The sequence below is a fragment of the Ambystoma mexicanum genome, chromosome 4p (assembly GCF_040938575.1).
Source record: "Ambystoma mexicanum isolate Mex_15411 chromosome 4p, UKY_AmexF1_1, whole genome shotgun sequence".
In the NCBI taxonomy this organism is placed as follows: Eukaryota; Metazoa; Chordata; class Amphibia; order Caudata; family Ambystomatidae; genus Ambystoma; species Ambystoma mexicanum.
In genome coordinates, this window is record NC_090927.1 from 741721089 (window position 1) to 741742799 (window position 21711).

The following is a 21711-nucleotide window of genomic DNA, read 5'->3' on the forward strand; positions in this document are numbered from 1 at the left end:
AATGGGTGGCTTTGGTATTGCATATGGCTGTTTTATATTTGTTTTCGCATTGTCTGAAGGGTGTCCTAGTTGAGGGGCATGCGTTCTTTTGACAGGCTCTTTCTAGACATCTGGCCTCCTGCCTGATAAAGAGCAGGGAACTGTTGAATCAAGGTTTGTGGTAGTTGTTGTGGGGTTTTTGTTATTTGAAGGATGTCATTTTGTCGAGTGCCTGTGTGATGATGGTGTTGTATTGTCTGAGTAGGATGAAGGGATGTGCGTGTGGGGAAGGGATGTGTGGTATGAGCTCTGCTAAGGCTATGTATGTATTGTGTTTGGTTTGTCGGGCTGGGTGGCTTTGGGGGAGTGTGGCAGGTGCTGGGACTTTGGGTGGCAGTGGCTGTGAAGGGTATAGCAAAGTGTACAGACCACGATACCCAGATTCAATTATCCACAGAGACATGATTTATGCTTGCGATCAAAAGGTCCAGGGTGTTGCCAGCAATGTCTGTGGGACATGTGATGAGTTGTGTGAGGTCATAAGTGATGAGTGGAGGGAGCATAGTCTTTAGTATGGGACTGGTGTCTAGAAGGGAACACCCGGGTTGAAGTCGCCAAGATAGATGTTGCAGGGGGAGGTGTGATTGTGAGTATTAAAGTCAGCCCAGTCAGAGTGGAAGTTGGGATTGTGTGTAGGACGGCGATACATGAGGTGGAGAAAGGTTGAGTGTGGGTGTGATGGAGGGGAGCAAATGAGAGACAGTGCTTCAAAGGATGTGTATGGGCTGTGTGTGGTATTACTATGTGTGAGTGTGTCTTTATACGTGAAAGCAATGTCGCAACCTTGTTTGTGTGGGTGGTCTCTGTGGTGGATGAGATAGTGCGTGGCAGGCATGCCAGGGATGATAGGTGTGTGGTGGGGTTTGAACAATGCTTCTGTAAGGAAGAGTATATCTCAGGTGCTAATGAGTACATTCATTTACTGTGTGTGAGCATGTGCAGAACGGCAGTTGAGAAGAATGTCAGTGAATGCAATTAGTTATTTTAATGGAGTGTTGTGTTGGAATTTGATTTGGATATTTGTGTGCTGAATGTGAGGCATTTTTGTGGCAACCTGTGTCAAACGGGGGTTAACAGGGAACATAGAATGAAATAGAAAAGGATATAGCAGGATATAGCTTTGTCTTCCCTTTGCTCTAGACGCCTGGGCGAAAGGACTACCCAAGGACAGTGCTTATATGCCTAGAGTAACCCAAAAGTAACTTTGTCAGAGGTCACGTGCAGTACCTAGATCGATCCTGGATACCTCTTGTATGTCCCCAGAGCTCTGGAGGCAGCCTCAGGCAGATGGAAATAGTGCTTCTGGTGGTGTTGTGGTGCCTATTGTTGCGTGAGATTTAGCCGTGAGATTTAGCCATGCTATATGGCTTGCCAGTATAGTTTTGTATTGGCCATCAAGCAAGGACAGCTTCTGCAAAATACTTGATACAAAATACACTGGGGGTCATTACGAGTCGGGCGGTAAGGGATACTGGGCACCGGTAAGGAGACCAGTGCCGGTAATCCCTTACCGCTCGATTCCGAGGTTCCTTGGAGGGAACTGTAAGGAACGTGTGGTCTGACCACACGTCCCTTACGAGTCCCACTAAGGGACCAGGGTGCTAATAATGGGCTTGCCATTCAAGAACCCGTTATTAGCGCCCTCCCCATTCGGATTGAGCCCTATGGGGGCTCAAATGGGAATGGGGAATGGCTTGTTCAATGGAGACTTACCGGTCCCGCAAAGGTCAGAATAGACCGGTAAGTCCCCACTGAACGAGACCGGACACGGGCACATTATGGGAGGCAGCCATGGTGCTGATAACACCATGGCTACCACCCATCTCGTAATGAGGCCCAGTGTCAGAAAAGATATCTCTTTTATCACTGGGCAAGTAGTGATGCTGTTTTGCATGCATATCGCGGTACTGAGGCGGTAGAAAATACATAATAGAGAAAATATAAGGTTCTATGAAATAATTGAAGTCTGCAATTTTTTTCAGACCAGAGAAATGCCACCACCACTTCAGCTTCCAGTCTTTCCTAGGAGTTCTCCATCGAGCCTCCCAGAAGCGGGAGAGTGAAAAGGCAAACAACGCCCAGACAAATCGGCTGGAGGCCTCAAATGATGGCGGGAGGACTTCTCGATCGAGCAGCATCACATCGGTGCAGCCTAACATGCCTTACGGCGCAAGTATGTGTGTGTGGTAGTTTGATTCCCGTGGTGTTAGTTAGCAACAGCTCAAATATCCGAGCCAAGTGCGGGCTGTCAGTTCCAACATAGCCTAAACATGCAATAAAGGGCTGGCCGACACATGCTTTCATACTGAAAAGGGGTCTTTTGCCAATGCTGCCTTACTATCGAACACTTGAATAGGAATGCGTTTGGGCATTGCTGGTATACTTTAGGTTAAATCCCTGAACACTCCATAGCGCTTAGTGAGCTTTCACGTGGAGCACCAATGTGTCTTTCAACTGCCCTGTAGGAATACAGTGATAAGTGAGACCTTCCCAGATAAAGGTTGCCTTTAGTGGTTGAGAATTATACTGTTGCAAAGCAAGATTGACACACCCCACCAATCTGGCATTGTATTCTGCTATTAATAGACTCCTATTGAGTGCTGGATGTGCATATTGCAGTGACACAGTCGATAAAGTCAAGTGAAACTCGGCATTCAATGTACAATATGCTTTAGAAACATGACAGCACTTCTGATCCCCGGGGCAGGGGGGAGGGGGTGAGAGGGCATCGCCGTTTTGGAGATGTGATCTTCAGTTTTGGCTACTGTGTGGAGATGTTATCACTGCCTATAAGCCAAAACGATGGGCATAGGAGGTGAACAAAAGAGATATGCGATGTAGGGAGAAACATTTCAGCTGTGGGTGTTGTTTGCCTTTTTGCCCACCCTATGGCCATTCCCACCCACTACGTGGCCTGTTCACCCCCGGCCCCCATGCCAGACGGGGCCTCTTTGAGCTAGGAGATTCCAGTGCTAGTTCTATGCTGTTATCTGAAACATATAGGATTCATTGCAGCTGTAAAACAGCTCGTGGTGTAATAAAAATGTCTTCATGAAGTTTGCCTTCACCCACATGATTTATAAGCAATATGTTTATGCTGCATCTGCTCCTAGCACTGACTTCCCCTTATAACCAAGCATTGGTAAAGCCAACAGTTTTGTCTTTTGTGTAGACATGGGATAAGCATTTTCCATGAACTGCCAAAGATGGTACTGCCTAGTCTTAAAATGCCAACATCTGGCAAATGGTGCTAGTTCAAGGGAATGTTATGGTAATGCATTACATTAATTCCTCATGCCTATACATGTACCAAAATGTTGGTTGTGCCAATGCTTGTTTTCCTCACGTGCACTGTCTGCTCCTCTGCACACGACAATCTGTTGGAAATGCATGCAGTCTCTCCTCCCCTCTCCTCCCTACCCCCAAGTAACAAGATGGTCAGGTTTTAGGAATGAGCAAGAAAATATATAGGTAATCTCCTTTGAAACTCATAACACCTATTTTTCATGAGTATTCCTTATGGATATTCAGAAACCACAATTGGGCCTTACTTTGACTTGATGAACACAGAACATGCCAGTTGGGTAAGGGATTAGAGAAGCACTGGTGCAAGCAGTCCCTCAGTCCCGCCAGGCAAAACGTATTGTACTTAGAATAAGAATGCGTTGGCACAATCCTGGATATGCCAATTACTCCTCGACTTTGTAGTGTTTCTCCAAGTTTAAAACATTCCCAGTAATATCTGCCTATTCGCTTAACGTCCACCCACCTGGCTTTCGCCTTTACATTCCTTCTTCCCTGGCAGTCTCCAGGAGTCCTCTGTTGCCAATCAATTGCTCGTAAAAATGGAGTCTCCTCGGCAGTAACTATAGTGACGCAGTAATCTAGTGTTATTCTGATCATATGCAAGGCTAGATTAATGGGCTCAGATGCTAGCGCCTGCCTAACTGTGAGCGTTAGAGCCCTTTTGGAAGCATGCATGCAGTGGATGGGTTACAGAATAACTCTGACTCCAAATCAACCAACTCAGGAAGATGGCAAAGTATATTCTGTTTTAATATCAATTGTCTGAAACAGGGAATTACAACGGAGATCAACGTACGTCGCACAAGCATTCTCGAAGCATTTAATAACAAATCACACTTTGATATTAAAAACTCGTCATAAGTGATGTCATACTACATAGCAACTAAGAAAAACCTATGGGGGGTTGTGTTTGGTTCAAGGGGAGCATCTAAGTATACTTTCTATAAGGGGTTGGGTTGTGATTGGTCCCCTACTGTCAGGTGGACCATTTATGCCTACCTTTAGTGCAAGTCATTCGTCATCATTATTAAGTATACATTATTTTATTGTCTCTCAAACTACAAGGCCCTTCGTTATACAACCTCCTTCAATTGGTTGGCACACTCTGGATCATTTGGTTCACTAGCAGCACGTAAGCTCAGACCCAGGTGCCAGTAGGTGGACTTGACTTCACCTCCCCACCCAATTACCCTAACATCTCTCATCACCTATGCCCTCTGCCATGAAGATTGTCTTTGAACTTGGCCTTGCAATGTATTCTCGTCTCTGGGAATAGAAGGGAGTATGAGCACACGCTATCATAGTTTTGGGACCCCATGCCCAACTCTGTTTCCATCCTTATCCCACGTGACAGGAGACCACAATCCAGCCCCGTTTGCATCATTTTAATTGTCTTAAATGAACAAACCTGGCATTCATGGTGTTCCTTCTTTGCACCTTAACAAGGGATGATTCAGCATCTCAAGTTCACTGCCTTTGGGAATGGATAACTAGTTTTGGCTGTTTCAGCCTTGACACCAGGCCAGACAGCCTTTCTCAATTCTTCCACGTTTCTTGACTAATTCTTTACTGCGACACAGCTTTCGGTCCTTCTTCTCCATGGTTTTGAACTATATTTATGACACCGATGTCCAGTTTCTATACAGTGGTGGCTCCGTCTGCACTCTATTCACTACGTATATAGTCAGCTTCTATGATAATTTAATCTACTTGCATTTCTGCATCTGTACATTTATTGAACTGCTTGTATTTTCTGCGGTGCTCTTCACACGTGCAATCTTCTTTTCATATATAAATGTCTTCTCAATTCTTTATTTCGTCGTCAGGTTCTATACAGTCCATACGCCTTCTTCAGCCTATCATCTTAGTGCGTCATCAGATTGTCTTCTCTTCGGGAATACATTTGATATGGCTTTCTAAATGGGTATCTTTTCTCGAACATTCGCAGCAGAATGGTCACAACAGCTGGTGTCAAGCATGGCACGATCTCAGGCTCCTAGCATACAGGTAATAGGGAACAGGGCTTCCTGAAGAGCCATGTGGTTGTTTCTCTACAACTGTGTTCTTTTTGTGGATGTTTAAGGACGTTACTTAGCAGGATCTACTTGACAGTCGGACACTGGAAAATATATTACAGGGCCTGTGTTTAAGTTGCTCAACCCATAGGAAGAGAACTTTTTTGGCAGCTTATAACTCCCCCCCCTCCTAACGGATCCTCATGAAACTTTGCCAGCAAAGTATATGCCGCCGTCGGATTGATCCTTGGAAGCTTGGTGAGGTTTCATTAAGGGGGTGGGGAGGGCAAAGTTATAGGGGGTCCCAAAATGTGTGGTTTTCCCCATAGACGTAATGTAAAAAGAATGTGCTCACATCTACAGCCCAAACCACTGGACGGATTTACACCAAATTTGCGGCAGGAGCTGCGGCTTGGTCCCGAAAGCGTGCTTTTGTACAGTTGATGTATATCCATCCATTAGTTATTTTTAAAATGACCAAAAATTAGGTTAAACAAAAATTAGTGATATCTGAGTTCGGTCCACAGACTCAATTCCCTGTTCGGTTCGTGGACAGGTATCCAATTGGTCTAGAGGGTGACGTGAGGTCTGTGGACATTAGATGCACCTACTGATTGGTTAATATAAAACGTGAGTTGCGTCAGATGTTTTTAAACGGCCACCATGTTGGATTCGCGAATAGCACCTATTGTCCGCGAACATCACAATAAAAACATTTTTAAAAATACAACATCGGGAGTGCTCGAGAGCCCGAGCAAGATGGCAGCGTGGTGATGCTGTTCTGTTGAAGGCGGTGAAAAGCTAAATAAATGTACCGTTCATCCAGTGCGGTTTGCAACCGGAGAATGAGGGACGGCACGAGCAAGACAAGGTGTAAAGACTGGCGTAAACCCCAAGCGCTCTGCTGGTCCGGACACCCAAAACATTTGTATTGCATGTTGAAGGCTCCGACATGCCTCATGAGCGATGGCGCTCCTAGAACTAACAACCAGGAGAGGCGGCCCACTGTGTACTGTGCAACAAACAGTCCCCCCGGCTATGCATTGAAACTGTGAAAAGACCAACTACATATACTGGCCAAAGACCGAATAGGAATGAACAGGCATATCGTCCCTGGCAATGCATTTAATTACATCAGCTCCTCGCGCACCACGCGAATCAGCGGAACAATGGCAGCGCTTGGCTGGCATACATGCTATCCAGCTCCTGTGACCCCCCCCCCCAGCTCGGCGGAAGATGAGGCAGTCACATTGTGTATCACAGAGGCGGTAAGTCGACCCTCCCCACAACATGAATCGACTCACTCGCACGCAGCCATTCCCATTCTGAAACGGAGTTCATAATTGAGGGATAGGGAAGCTACGCACCGTTCAACGGTAAAAGACCGCACCAGCTGGAGCCGTATGAGACTGGAAGATTACCCCATTAACACGCATCCTCCACCGTGACATGTGCAGTTGGCAACACCGGGCCACTATCCGGATAGCATTTGAAAACGCTGTGGGGCATCACTGGCCTCCATTAACATGGAGCCAGACAGTGTGCCGCTCAGACATCTGTAGACCCCACAGAGGCCCCTCTGACCATTTGAATTAGCATATTCATGCAGCCTTTGTGCTTCTCATCATATTGATTTTGATCATATTGATCACTCATAACTGCAATTCAACAGCAATAGTTGGAGACTCCTCTATCACCGCGACCACAGAGTGCTTGCTGCTTTGCCTATGCATGTTGGAAGTAGTCCTGATAATTATTGCTTTGAATCCCCAACTAATACTTACTGCGCCCATGACCACTGCTTATCCTACTGCATATACGTGGTAAGGCACACCCACAACAAATCATCTCAGATATCCGGAAACGTTACTAAAGTACCCCACCACCACAGCCAATGGGCTGCACAGATGGAGGGATCAGCCTAAATACACCCTTGTGACGATGATAATCATACTACCCAAGATCTTCGCTAAGGAAGCAGATGCACTAACTATTGTGACTATACCTGTGACATCATCCTGAACACTACCCCTATCGATGCCTGCACCAATAGATCAGGCATTGTTGTGGTGAACACCGGGTGCGCCTCTGGGTCGCAGGGTATAGGGACCTTGTTCACCTCAACGAACAGCAAACAACACCTTGGTACTGCGACCGACCACGTTGCACCTCGCACTCTACCTACCAGGTATCAGCCAGTCACTGGGGCATGGCAAAACACGTATCTAGAAGTGACGTCAGCAAAGACAAGGATTAAAATCTTACAGACACGCCCCCACGTCGTTCTGAATGCCAAAACATCAAGATGGATGTACAAAATCAACTTCAGACACTTCTCACAGAAATTAGGGCAATAGGTCACAACACCCAAGAGACAAACATCACAGTTGTGGAGATCAAGCGTGACATCCAAGACATGCAGACCGGCTTGAATGACCAAGCAGAACACACTACTGACAATGAGCAAAGGATTAGTGCACTTAAGGATAACAGCGCTGTTGCCGCCACTGATCTGTATGGTCTCATAAAAGAAGTACAATGTCTCGGAGCGAATGTCGAGGACCAGGTAAATTGCACTCGGCGCAGTAACCCCCGTCTTGTCGTCCTTCCCAAACAGGTAGAGGGATCGGACCTCGAGGCATATGTCTATCGCCTATTTCAAGATTACCTCCACATCCAAGACCCAAGATCACATGTAATTGAAAGGATACACAGGGCCCCCATTCCACGCCCCATGGCATGAGAACGCACACAGCCCCTCACAATGCAGCTCCTTAACTTCCAACATAAGGTAGCCCTCCTACATGCCTATAGAGCAACCGGCATAATTTGCACCAAAGCATCTGAAGTCTGCATTTTTAATGATTTTTCTGTTGAAGCATCTCGACAAAGGAAGAGATTTGCTCCCCTATTTACGACACAACTGGGCACAAACCACAAATTCTATCTGAAATCTCCTGCTGTCAGGTGTATCCAGTTAGACAAACAATGGCACTCCTTTGATGACCCAAAGATGCCTGGCACCTCCTAGGGCAACAGGATCTAGTCTGTACAGACTTCCCTGTTGATACCGAAGACGAAAGACCAAACCACCAACCAGACTCTTCGCAATGGCATATCCAACAACGGCAACGACCCGGAGGCAAGCGACAACGGACATGGCCGCAAGGATCCCAGACCCCCACCCCAGCATGATGGAACTTATTCTATCGCATCCTTCCTCAACTAATATCAACATACTAGGCCCAATGTAATTTTTCCCCAAGCCTGAGATTGTGTCACTCAGGGGCAAATAACGCAATCAATAACAATTTGTCTAAATGCTCAAATCGCTTTAACCCATGCGGATGATGCCAAAATAACCCGCCTTCTACATGGACCCATCCCCTGACCACCCCACACCCCGTGGGCTCCCAGTATCACTGGAGGCCCCCGGGCAAATTCCACCAGCATGCCTAATGGGCGGACGAGATCCTCGGCATCTCTCCTGCCCCTTTCTGGTCATGGGCTTTCAAGAAGCAGTATTGGAACACTGTGGGCACGTCCCAATGTTAATGTTTTGACCTACAGGTTTAAGGTCTTGTTTGTTTTGTTAAAGTTCTTAATTACACTCACACTCACATTGTCTGATCAGCAAAGCCCCCCTCGACATAAGTACATCCTCTCGTACTTAACCCCACTCACAAATCAACCAGGGCTTTACTGCAATGTCCAATTTGTGCCTAGTGACGCTTAACGTTCAAGGTTTGGGCCAACCAATCAAAAGATGACGTGTTCTCAACTACCTGAGGGACAAGCAAAGCTTTCCTTCAGGAAACGCACCTAAATGAGCATGAATCGGGGAAATTAAAGCGGGGATGGGTCGAGGCAACAGCTCACTCGCAGCATAGAGGCAAAAGAGGAGTTTCAATCCTAATCCACAAATGTATTCCGTTCCAGGCTCTCCACACAATCTCCAATAAAGACGGAAGATATGTCCTAATCCAGGGCCTGCTCCGGCAACATCCCATAACTCTCCTGAACATATATGCCCCAACCAATGACACTCCCACTTTTTTCATACAGGTATTTGCAAAATCTGTGCATCATATGGGGAAACTCACACTAATAGGGGGTGACTGTAACACAATACTAGATGTATCAATGGACCGCCAGGGCATACCCCTGTCACAACCTCCAACCACACGCAAGCATGTAAACCTATTAACCCTCATGTCTCAACTGGGACTAACAGATATCTGGCGGATCCTCCACCCACAACTCCATGATTATACATTCTACTCAAACTGCCATAAATCCTACTCCAGGATAGACTACTCGGTAGCCCCTGCAAAAGCCTTATCACAAATAAAACAATGCACGATACTCCTCATGACGGTATCGGATCATTGAACTCCCGGGAACCCCACCCGACAGACCACCATGGCATTTGAATTTAAGAGCACTGCCATATCCAGACTTTCTCAAACATCTCGGCATTGACACACACCTATTCTGGCAAACCAATCCGTCTCCAGACTACTCCCTTGTCCCCTGCTAGGATGCTTAGAAAGCCTTTCTTAGAGGGCAATGCAACTCGCGATGGGCCCACAAACTAAAGGGATGGAGAGAACGCGGAAACCTGATTGTCACCGATATTAAACTTACAGAATCCCAACATAAACGGACCCGAGATCCTAACCTATACACCCGACTAAACAAGCTCAGAGCGGGGCTCAAACAAATATCCACCCAACGGGTGCAAAAATCGTACACTAGCTGGTCACAGGCCTACTACCAAGACGCTGACAGACCCCTCCAGCTGATGGCACTCGCCCTCCGCACCAGTCAAACCTCCCATCATATAACCAGTATCCGCAACCGGACCCGGAATCTGTTAACAAACGAAAATGACATAAACAAACGCTTCGCAGAATATTACAGCAAACTATACGCTAGCCCGAATTCAATTGCATCAGATTTTATAGATACTTTCCTCTCCACTCTTCGGTTAAGGTCAATTAGCGATTCGCAAAAATTAGAACTCGAGACACCAATCACTGCAGCTGAAATAACCAGAGCCATATCCTCGTTAATAACGGGAAAGGCAGCCGGACCAGGTGGCATTCCCATAGATTTATATAAAGCATTGTCAGACCGCCTCGCCCTATTGATCAAAACTGTTTTTGCCAAGGCACTGACCCTGGGCCACCTACCGAGCTCAATGATGGTGGCCAATATTATTGTTTTTCATGAACATGTCTGGGATCCAGAAGATTGCGGGTCATACTAACCAATATCACTAATAAACGCAGACGCAAATATTTTGGCTAAATGCAGAGCATGCAGAACTGAGAAAACCCTCCCGCAACTAATCCATTGTGAACAGACAGGCTTTATCATTGGTCGCCACTCATTTGACAACATTAGACGACTGCTTCACGTACTTGCCGGACGGGAAGATCCAGACGAAATAATATTGTTGGTTGATGCTGAAAAAGCGTTTGATAAAGTCAGAAGAGACCTCATGTTTAAGGCTCTCACAGCTCACGGTTTCCCGCCAACACTCCTGGGGCTTATACGACTGCTCTACACGAATACCCAAGCCTCAGTGACCACCAATGGGATCATCTTGAACATATTAAATCTATATTCGGGCACCAGGCAAGGCTGCCGCCTCTTCCCCCTCTTGTATGCATCCATTGAATCTTTAGCTGAAAAACTATGCACCGACTCACAATGGAATGGCGTGATGAGAGGATCCGAAGAACATCAAATCTCCCTGTATGCCGACAACCTTCTGGTGTATATAAGCAATCCCACTGTCTCGCACCCCCGTCTACACCAACTGCTCCTCAAATTTGGGCCTATGACAGGATATAAGGTAAACTGAACGAAATCGGAGGTTCAACCGCTCAGGCCGGATATACCATCGGACCCAGGCAGGGTTGACTCCAGTTGCGCTCTATAAAATATCTTGGGATCCATGTTGCCCCATCCATTCAAGAAATCGCAGACCTGAACTACCCACCCACCCTGGCAAAAATCAAATTGGATCTTATTAGGTGGAATACACTGCTGCGATTATATGTGATGTAATCAGTGATGTCATCAATGACATTTGTGATGTCATCTTTGATGTCCTGGGTGTTAGTTTTAGCAGTGCACAGTGGTGGCGTGAGTTATGGTTGCTTAGCTTACTATAACTGGCGAATCTCTGAGCTTTTTCAGTTTTACTTGTAACCATAACGTCCCTTTAATGTTTTTTCTGTGAATTTCATAGGTTTTTATTAGTGCAACTTAACCATAACATCCCTTTATCAAAGTTTTTTCAGTGAATATGTATATATATATATAAAATATATTCATGTGTTATTTAAAAGTGGAATTTGTCGCTAAAAACGTTAGTGTTGATTATTGCCAAGTGTAAAATCACAGAGTCCCCTTACTAGCATTGGAAATTTAATGTTATCAATGATCTGTTTAAATTCTTCAATGTCTATAGTTTAAAACTCTGCCTCCCTTGCCGTGTGTCTGTCTGCTCTCATTGTCTCACGAAAGTTACGATAATGAACAGAACCCCTATAGTAGGCATACATATGAAATTTGCAATACACTCTCTAATGAAGAATATTTCTTATTATCTAACAGAGCTGTCAGAGCCATTGTACAATGTGGGAATTCCACACCAATCTTTCGTAACTTTATCAGCATTTACAAAATTGAAAAACATGCCTAAAATTGCACTTGTTAACTGATTACACTTTTAAATGTTCAACTTGTCCCCAAGCATAAGTGCAAATCAAGTAAAGATGCATGTATTTTTCCTATCTTTGGCTGCAGTGCTTTAACACCCTCTGTGCTTGTGCGTATGTTCACTCCTGTTTGAGGTGTTTCCATATAGGATCTAATTTTTATCAGGGACATAATGTTAATGGAAGGCGTAAGCGCATTGCGTAAGGCTTTTTTAACTTCCATTAACATCACTTTGTATGACGGAGAGGAGGGGCGGAACGCAACATGCGTTTCTGCAGCCTCCCTTCCTCTTTGCCATACTAATGCCCCAGCGTTTGCACTGATGTGCATTGTCATGCCAGCCCAAATGCTTGACATCCCTATGGCGGAGTCCCTAGGGATCCGTTGTACATGCAGGCAGCATTTACAATTTCAGTTAAACGCTATCTACCAAGCACGCTTGGCAGGTAGCGTTTACTCATTTGCAGAGCAGAGTGCAAATGTGCATGGAAAAAGGCTACGTACACAAGTGTACACAGCCTTTTCCCCTGCACATTTGGGTTCTGCCATGCAAATGACAGAAATGTGGCAGCGGGGAACCACCTACGGGTATGTCTACATCTAACGGCTCCCTGCCATCAAATACTGCGCTGGAGCAAAATGAGCTCCCGTAGGAGGTATCCTTCGAAGTTCCCGGAGTGTAAATGGAGGAGCTAAAGACATGCATAATATAGTTACGCTTGTCTTAACGCTTTCATTCATGCTCCTAGGGATTGTCATTGTTTTTGAAGGCAGAGGGCAGGGGCAGAAAAGGACTTACATTTCCGCCTCCGGTTTCCCCTCGACCTTCCAAAACAACTTGTTTTCATGTCAGCATTAGATTTTATTGCTGGCGTGAAACCAATGATTTTGATAGAAACCGCCTGCTTTTTGCACCAGAAAAAGCAGGCATAGGTAATTATTGAAACAGGGGGCCGAAACCCGCACAGCCCTCTGCCTGGTATTTGCCAAAAAAAGAGACATCACAGAGTGGATTGTGGAATGCAAAATTCAAGGTAACATAGCTTTATTGAAAGTATGCAAAGCTGAGGGAAAAAATAAATGAACAGCCAATTTCTCTCTGAAATTCTCCAACGTTTGAACAGAAAACACTGTTTATATAATTTAAATGAGTAATTCTGATGTCATCATGATCACTGAGTTATGAAAACCCATCTCTACTGCTCAATGGTCCTAATTGCTGAGCTACATATAGTATCTATATGTCCCACCCTACTGATTGGGTAACACTCTACCTAAGGTCCCACCCATAAAAACATCCCAAAGAAATGTACAACCTCATCATGCTTGAATATTACTGGTAAGCTCTAAATTACGTCTGTGGTGAAAAAGACATGCTTATTGGTTAACATGCAGTGACACTGTCCTTGAACTGCCGGGTGTATAAAGAATTATGGATGGGGATGGGGGAAAAGACCAAGCGTGTCACTTTCTGTTCTTAATTAAATAAAACAACCCGCTATGATGTATCTGAGTTTCAAAGAGTTTGTCCTCGCTCAATTTCCAAATTCTGGCTTCCCCTGTTTTGCCTCAGTGGATGCCCCATCCTGCCTCGACATATTATGAATAACTATTGTTATGACTCATGCTGCTTCCACTATGTTAATATTTCGTTGCAGCAATTATTTTGTCTTTTTAGCCGCACTTGCGCTTCTCTGTCACGCCTATCCGATTGCTGAGACATTAACCTGACAACTACTAGGAAATTTCCTGAGATGCTCCGTTCCTCCCATGGACTTCAAATAGTCTGCTGTTTTGTCGTAACTGATTTACCTTAACGGTTGAACGCTCTCTGCCTAGACATTGATATCCTATTCCGTGATGTAAACCTTCCCTCCGGTATACTCGGCTTTGGACATTCCTTTGAGGCAGCTACCATCCAGCCACTGGGGATTTTCCTGAATTAAATGTATTTGTTTCAATAGCGTGCTTTGCTGTGAGGCCCTCTTTAAGTTACAGAACTTTATTCTCTGCTGTGCTTGTGAAGTTTAAAATGGCAACTGCTGTCACGTTTTATTCTCTGCAGGACACATTTGCTTTGCTATCTACCGATTTCCTGGTGCATGCCTGTCACTTTTATTTCCCTTCCTATGGGTAGCAGCATCCTTATCTACCTACAATGTTCTGCCCTACTTGTGTAGTGAGTCCCTATCTTGTGTACACAGCTTCCTGTCACCTAATCTATTTTATTTTAAACACATTCATTGTGCAAGCTAATGCCTTTTCTGATCCCTACTAGTTCGAAGTGCAGTTTCAAATGTGTCCTTTTTTATCTTATAATTTTGTTTCTTTTGTGGAAGGCGGGGGAGTTTGAACATGCTCGCTAGTCAATAATTGTCTCACTACATGGCAGGCAGCGTTTACTCTATTCGCAAAGTGGAGTGCAAATATGGAAGTGTAAAGAGGCTTAAAACTTTAAAATTTTGCAAATGACAAAAATTGCCCAGAGGGGATCTGTGTGAACATAATTGCAAACGTATGTGCTCCCTTCCATGCAATTTATGTTTTTAAATAACATGAGCTTGATAGGTGTTCATGTCATATGATTACATCATTAGGTGACTGTAGGTGCATTTTATGTTGGCTCAAAAGTATGCCATGAGGGCCTTCCTGGGGTTAATGTTCATGGGTGCCAGCCATTTTAATTTGAAATAAGATGAAGAAAGGTGCACAACCATTAACTACAAACCAGGATAATAAATTGCCCAGATTCTGGTACTCTGCTCCTGTTCATCTTCTTTTCTGAATTGCCTCACGTTGTGTATTGCAGGCCCGTCTCCAAGCCTGAAAACTGGTTACAACACAGACAGACACAAGAAGCCTTCATCGTCGAACCCAGTGATTGCTGCCGCCAAGGAAAGCCATGCTTTCATCGCCGAAGCACTGAGTGAAATTCTGGGGCCAAGAATGGCTGGAGATGTAAGTTACTCCAAGCAGACCTGCCACGCTTTTCATGGAGCCTTTTTGTTGCTGGACAAAGAGTACACCTTTTAAAAAAAATACAATATAGGGCTATCATGAAAATGGACGTGTGTCTATTTTTGAAAGTGCCTGCACACATGTATTTCTTCTCTGCACACAGTGATTTTGGTTACACCTTTCAAATTTCACTGCAAACATTATGACAGCCTGATACACGGTGACAAATTCATTACTTGTTTTAATTCATACGTTGTAAAATACAGTCAGTAAAATCATGTTTTGGGGTCTGAAGGCGTGAGTCTTAGCAGCAGTGAGGTTTTTTAGGTTTCCTTGCCATTCTCTCTGGATGAGGTTACAGAGACTTGAGTGTGATTCGGAAAGCAATGCAGGTCTTAAGCAAGGGTATAGTGTACATATATGGCAACCTCGCAAGATAAGCATTTAAGGTGACACAAATGTACTGGCCAGTGCCTCTTATTCCCGCCACCTTCACCCTTATTCTTAATGCACTGTTACAGGAGGCATTGGACTGGAAGGCAGATGTGGTGCCTATATTTATTGGGGTTGAAACAAATAACCCTTGAAGTTAGCATCTGATAAGTTTGACCTCAATGTTAGGTATTGCAGCACTGTATCACAAGGCGAAATCTGCAAAGACCCTGGACCATAGAACACGTGAAATGCTCTTTTTGTCACTAAAGAACGTACAATAGATAAGAAATCAGATTTGACAGCAAGCAGTGATATTCTTACAATGGGGTGAGTTTGAGTGACATTCTGACCAGGTTGTGGCAGGGGGAGGTACATGGAACAGTCACTGGGGACAATACATAAGTGGACATACATAGATTTAGGACATGAATGTTGGACATTTTTTGAAGTGCAGGTAGGCGTTACGACCAGCATTGGTCGGTATGTCACCATGATGTGTGAAGTGCTACACTGGAGGCAGAGGACGTGAGGGACAGAGGGAGGTTAGAGGCGAGGTAAAAATGTTAGCCAGCAGGCAGATGAGAGGTAGGTTAAGAGGCTAACTCGGAGGCGAAGAGGCAGGCTTTTAGTTTGGTTTTGAACAAATCCGTGTACATCAGCTGTGCCTCATCATTCACCAAAGCTGCCTGTGCATAAAACTACTTTGCATCACACCTAATCTATATGGGAGTACCTGAAAGAAGATTATTGTAGCCCACGCTGGTTGCGAAAGCTTCATGCTAAACAAAATGAAAGCTCATTGCAAGTATAATAAGCAAATGGGATGTCAGGGAGTTGAAATGCCTTCATATTACAAAATCAAAGTTGGCTGTATGAAATCACTACCATTGCTAGCAAGTATTAGTTCACTGCAATAAGATGGACATTGGTAAATAAAACAGCTTGATGTTGTGGAAGGCTCCCTCAGATTTCAGTAGCAGTAGAATACTTCTGAGAAAGAAATGTATCTAGGGCTGTGGCCATTTAACCTTTTCATCAGCATGCACAGGGCATGCTTTGGAAGAAATGTGGATTTGCTAAAGCTAGGCAAATCTAAGATTCCCAGAGGCACTCGTTGGCCAACACCGTCAGATTTGCACGCATAGAAAGTGGACTGCATCCTTGTTCTGTGCCTCCCAGTTTTAGCATATCTTCTATTCACAAATCAATGTGCTGCCATTGTTCTCACCTAAAGGTAGCATCCGCTGTGGCAGCTCCTACATTGTGTAAGTGAAAGCGCGCATCACATGTGTCAGTCCTAATTGCGTGTGGCATGCCATCCCATTTTGCAGCAGTGTCGTACATTGCATGAGCACTTCTGTGCAATGTGTTTTTTTGCTGCTTTGAAAGAGGTGCAAATAAATAGCTTGGTCTGCAGTGAAATTCCAAAGGTGATCCCTTTGAGGTCCATCCTGTGGAGCATGTAAGAAGCATACCAAAGAGAGATATAGGCATGCATGATGATTATGATGCATCATTTGATGGATATTACCAGCAGCATCAGTTTTTGGAGTCATCTTAGAGTGCTCAAAAATACTCCAGAGTCCCTTCGTTTTATAGACAGGGTTCTACCTCCAAAGATATTTTCCGATGGTTGCATCTTGCAGGCCGAAATCAAGACTTTGTGTACTTGATGGAAAGCTCAGGCCTATCTTCATTACGAGAACCCCCCTTATATAATCCATGGTGGCTACTGCAGCTATGCCTACGGGCAAATGTTCCCTTGCTTCCTTCATGGATAAGAATCTTAAACTACTGCAACTCCTGCACAATATGATTTTCAAAACGATGCGTCTTTTCTTTACACCAAGTGTGTGCCAACGAATCCATGGGTGCTATGGATGTTGTATTTGTCACAAAATCGACAGGGAGGTTGCAGTTTTCCAAGAGGAACATTCGGTCATCCGGGTAGGGAGATGGTTAATCAGGCCTCTGACCAATAACAAGACACACAGGAAAAGGTCTCTATTAGGCATTTAAGAATATGGCTCAGTGATGGTTGCGTCCCTCAATGCTATGCCAGGCCAGAGGACTCCTACCGTTCAGATATGCCATTTCAGTCATTGAAAGGATGACATCCATTTTAGGATGAAATAGGCAGCAGTGTGAGACATGCCACAAGATGCTCCTGTCTTTTCTCTGCGTGCCTATCCTCCAAGAAGTCTCAAATACCATTGCTACGCCTTCTCAATGGCCCAAGAAAAGGACGGTATCAAACTTCTGGGAGAGAGAGGACCTGCGAGAACTGAGATACGTCACAGCTGACAGAGCTAAAGACCTGCCTCTGCCAAGCCAAAATGTGTGGGGCTAATCCGCACATTTTCTCATGTGCTTGCCGCATAACAAACACATAGTCAAGTGTACTCCGGGGACACGCAGCCTACAGGCATAGTCCTCCCTATCACATTTAGCTGGAATGTGACAGCCATGGGTACATCAAAGCATCTCGTAAAGTGGAAGGCAGCACCTTGCTCTGGCCATGGCCTGCCTAATTAAAATATCAAAGGCTCCATGGATCCGCCCTTCCTAAATTATGTGTAGTGCAGCGCATATTGATGAGAGTTAATTGAAGCAGGCCTGCGAAGAAGCATGTTCACAGGACTAACAAAAGGCAGGAAACCACAACACCATTTTGAAATGCAATGTGGCAGCTTAAAGCCAGCTCCCACCCCTCTGTATGAAGGGCAGTGAATGTCATGTCTAGGGCAACTGTTTACAGTAAGCAACCCCTGCAGGGCGAACCCCTTTCAGAGGCACGAAGTATGTGATTAGATGGAGACACAATGTCTGTTCTCGCCACAAACTTCAAGGGAGACCTGTACTTTGATTAGGAGTCACAGAGAGCTCAACCAGAGAGACACTTTGATCCACAAGAGACAGGAAGATGGGTGGGACTTAGTAGAACATGTTGTCACCCCTTACCTTTCCTGGTGTAAAGCACTCTGTGTATGACCTCACGCATAACAGAAGATTGTTGGTGGGGACCCAGGATTGGTTCATTAAGGTAGGCTTAGCCTGCATCAATCACTGGGGCCCATTTGGCTTTAAAAGACTGTTTAGCCCCTTTTTCGGCAGATCATCCGACGGCTTCGAAAGGGGTAAGAAGAAGGACTCATTTGTACCCTGGCCGAACTACAGTCCGCCTTACAGCTTCTGCCAGTGAAGAAAGTTCAGGATTTCCAAGAGGGAAGCAAGATCCCTACCCTAAACATCTAGCAGGAAACAGAGGGAGATACTGGACTCAGAGGACCCGTCCAGCAGCTCCAAAACTGCTACCGATCCAGCACACAGCGTGCCCTGCTAGGCTCTGCCAGCAAGCTTCCTAGGTCGGAAGTGCCAGAGAATCTCTGAACAAAGGACAAGACTGTTGCCTGCAAACACTCTCCTCAGCTTTGGGCCGTCTGCCTTAAAGGACGCGATGAGCCCAGCGAAGAAGCTAGGAGGAGTGCCATGACAAGCACCAACCAGGGTCCATCTTTTAAAGACATTTTCGAGACAGTCGAGCCCTCGAACTGCGGCCGGCTGCTCCACTGACTGTTCTCACGATGCAGTCACTAAAGCCATCCGGGACGCCTCGACCAGCGTTCCAAATCCTCCAACTAGCACTGAAACACTGATTCTTGACCTGTGGCTGCCGTGTAGGCCAGCCTGCAGCCGTCCGTCCAGCTATGCTTGCCGAACTGCCTGCCACCTGATACCCGCAGCTGTCTCCCATCTTGAACTCTGTCGCAGGAGCTGTAAAGCGTCCTGGAACAGACTCAACACTGTTAAGCATCAAGATCATCTCAGGCATCAGGTACATTGTGGTTCTGTACGCCTGGTCCTTGTACGAAGGCCCCTAGTGACATTTACGACCCCTTGCTCCCTTGGTGCTGAAACCAAAAAACCTTGAACAGTTAAGCCTGGTTGCTTTACCGACTACCCTCCTGTCAGTATTCAGAGTGCATACCTTTCCTTGCTGAAACTGTCTGTCCTCTGTATTCCTTTACAAGGTGGGTTGTATTTTGTAGTGTGCTAGAACTGTCTGTTGTAATAATAATAAAGTAAATATTTTTATACAACCTTGACTGGACAGTCCCTTTTATAATTGGGCAATAATTGTATTTTTGATGTGTTGCAACTAACCAACGATCCCCGACCTTGCAGAGATAAGTCTGCTGTTCCATCCACGTCACCAAAATTGGACAAGGAGGTTTATAATTTACTTGTGTTTCCAATCTGTTTGGATCCCTACTGGTGTACTGAGGTGTGGGGCTGATGGATGGTTTAGAAACCGATATTCATCTCTGGACCACTGTTGCCCCGGAAGTTGATTCGTCACAGCCACCAGTGGTGGCTGCACTCTTCCTGACTGCCTATGCTCCTACTCTTCAATGCTCTGAGTATATCATACCTCTGCCAGTACCTCCGTTAGAAAGTGCAGACTCCCGGGAGTCTGTGCTGTACCACAGCAATGTTAAGCAATGTTAAGGAGCACATTGTGGCATCTCTGTTGCTCCGACACTTGCCCGTACCTTTGTGCTGACTCTGTGCCATTTTGAAGTATGAAAGAACACACTCTTCCCCCTTCCCAGTTTCTATTTTCCCTGCTATAGACCTAGATCTCCTTACTGTACACATGGGCCCAGCACACACTCTGGCAAGCTCTTAGACCACTATTTTTTTATTTTTTTATTTACTTGTATTTAATCAAAGAAAGAAAAATGATTTTTACAAGAAGAAGTAACGAAATAAGATTTCATGTAGATACATGTAAACTTTCTACACACTTCTAACAATTTACAAACGATTTCCAATTGTGCGTCTTATTGTTTTGGCTGTTCTGATCAGCCATGGATGGTCAACAAGGACTTAAAGTCTGGCTACCTCTGGTATCAGCGGTGATTCGTTAGACCGTTAGTTAGGCACAGAGAGTCCCGTCTGGTTTGCGTTGAGGAGTAGTTGCACGATGTAATGGTTGATCACTTGCCGCTAGCTGGAGTTTTAGCGTTTATTTTTATAAAAGCTATTTCCATTAGTTTGCTTGTGGCTACTGCCCATCGTGCTTTTTCACCAGAAATAAGTCGGCACCACCACGTGTCTTCTTCTACCAAGACAGAATTTACCCATAGTGGCGCCAGGATTGCTGAATGTTCTAGATTGAGAATGGGGCAATTTAGCAGCAAATGTCGAACTGTTTCTTTCGAGTCCTCATTTAGACACAGTCTACATGTTGTAATGCTGGCCTGGTTTCTTATCCCCAGAATCTATCTGGTGTGGAGTAAGTTCAAACAGGCTCATAAAAAGAGACTTTGTAGCTTTTTATCTGGAAATTTTTTGCAGTAGGCCAAAGCGGAATTTAGCTTATTATATGTTGGCGGCAAATGTTTTAAGGATTTAATCGCCAAGATCCGGTCGCCAGTAGATATCCAGTCTTGGTATTTCAGTTTTTGGATCACTTTTTGTGGAAAGGAGATTAAATCCTCTTTAGTGCAGACCACCTCTTCCAATTTCTTTTCTTGGCAAATAATCCACTTCTGGATCCCCTCGCATTTAGTTGCCGCTAGCTCTTTGACAATGATGTTAAAAACCGGGAGACCGTCTTGGATAAGAGTCTTTCTGTACATAGCCAGTGCGGACAGACTGACAGTGGCCCGTAGCGACAGTAGGCCCAGCTCTCTTCTCACAGCAGCGATCAGGATCAAATTAGGGAGACCCAAGATTGTCTTCCAAATGTAGCCCTCCAATTTTGGCCAGAATGAGCTTGGCATGTTGATCGTGGAGTCCATGCTGTATGTTAGTGGTGGAACAATGTTCCCCTTATAATAGTTGATTGCAGGAATCAATGAAAATTTGCCGAACTTGCGGTCAATCAATCTCAGTTGCGAAGTCAGGTTCTTGGCTTTGTCCCACAAATATAATTGCATTTGGGACTCCTGTGATGTTCCATTGAGAATGACTCCCAAGTATTTAAAGTGAGGGACCACTTCGATACGGCAACTATTCACAGACCAAATGTGAGCTGCGGTTTTAGGTTGTCGGTTCTTGGCAAAGATCATGATTTTTGTTTTGGCGATGTTTATGGTAAGATTATTTGAGGCCATGTACTCTGCCAAATTGTCCAGCTGGCGTTAAAGGCCTATTTGGGTCTGATATAGGAGAATCATATCGTCAGCATAGAGGATTCGAGACACCACGGTGTTGC

General features: G+C 45.1%; 1 protein-coding gene across 1 annotated transcript in view; it reads left to right on the forward strand.

The window, feature by feature from the left end:
• LOC138452855 (uncharacterized) overlaps positions 1-21711 on the forward strand; it is a 1928742-nt gene that overhangs the window by 1152130 nt on the left and 754901 nt on the right. Inside the window, exons 50-51 of the mRNA XM_069605205.1 lie at positions 2022-2212; positions 14905-15053. Of these exons, the coding sequence (XP_069461306.1) occupies positions 2022-2212; positions 14905-15053 (340 nt within the window). The remainder of the gene's footprint in view (positions 1-2021; positions 2213-14904; positions 15054-21711) is intronic.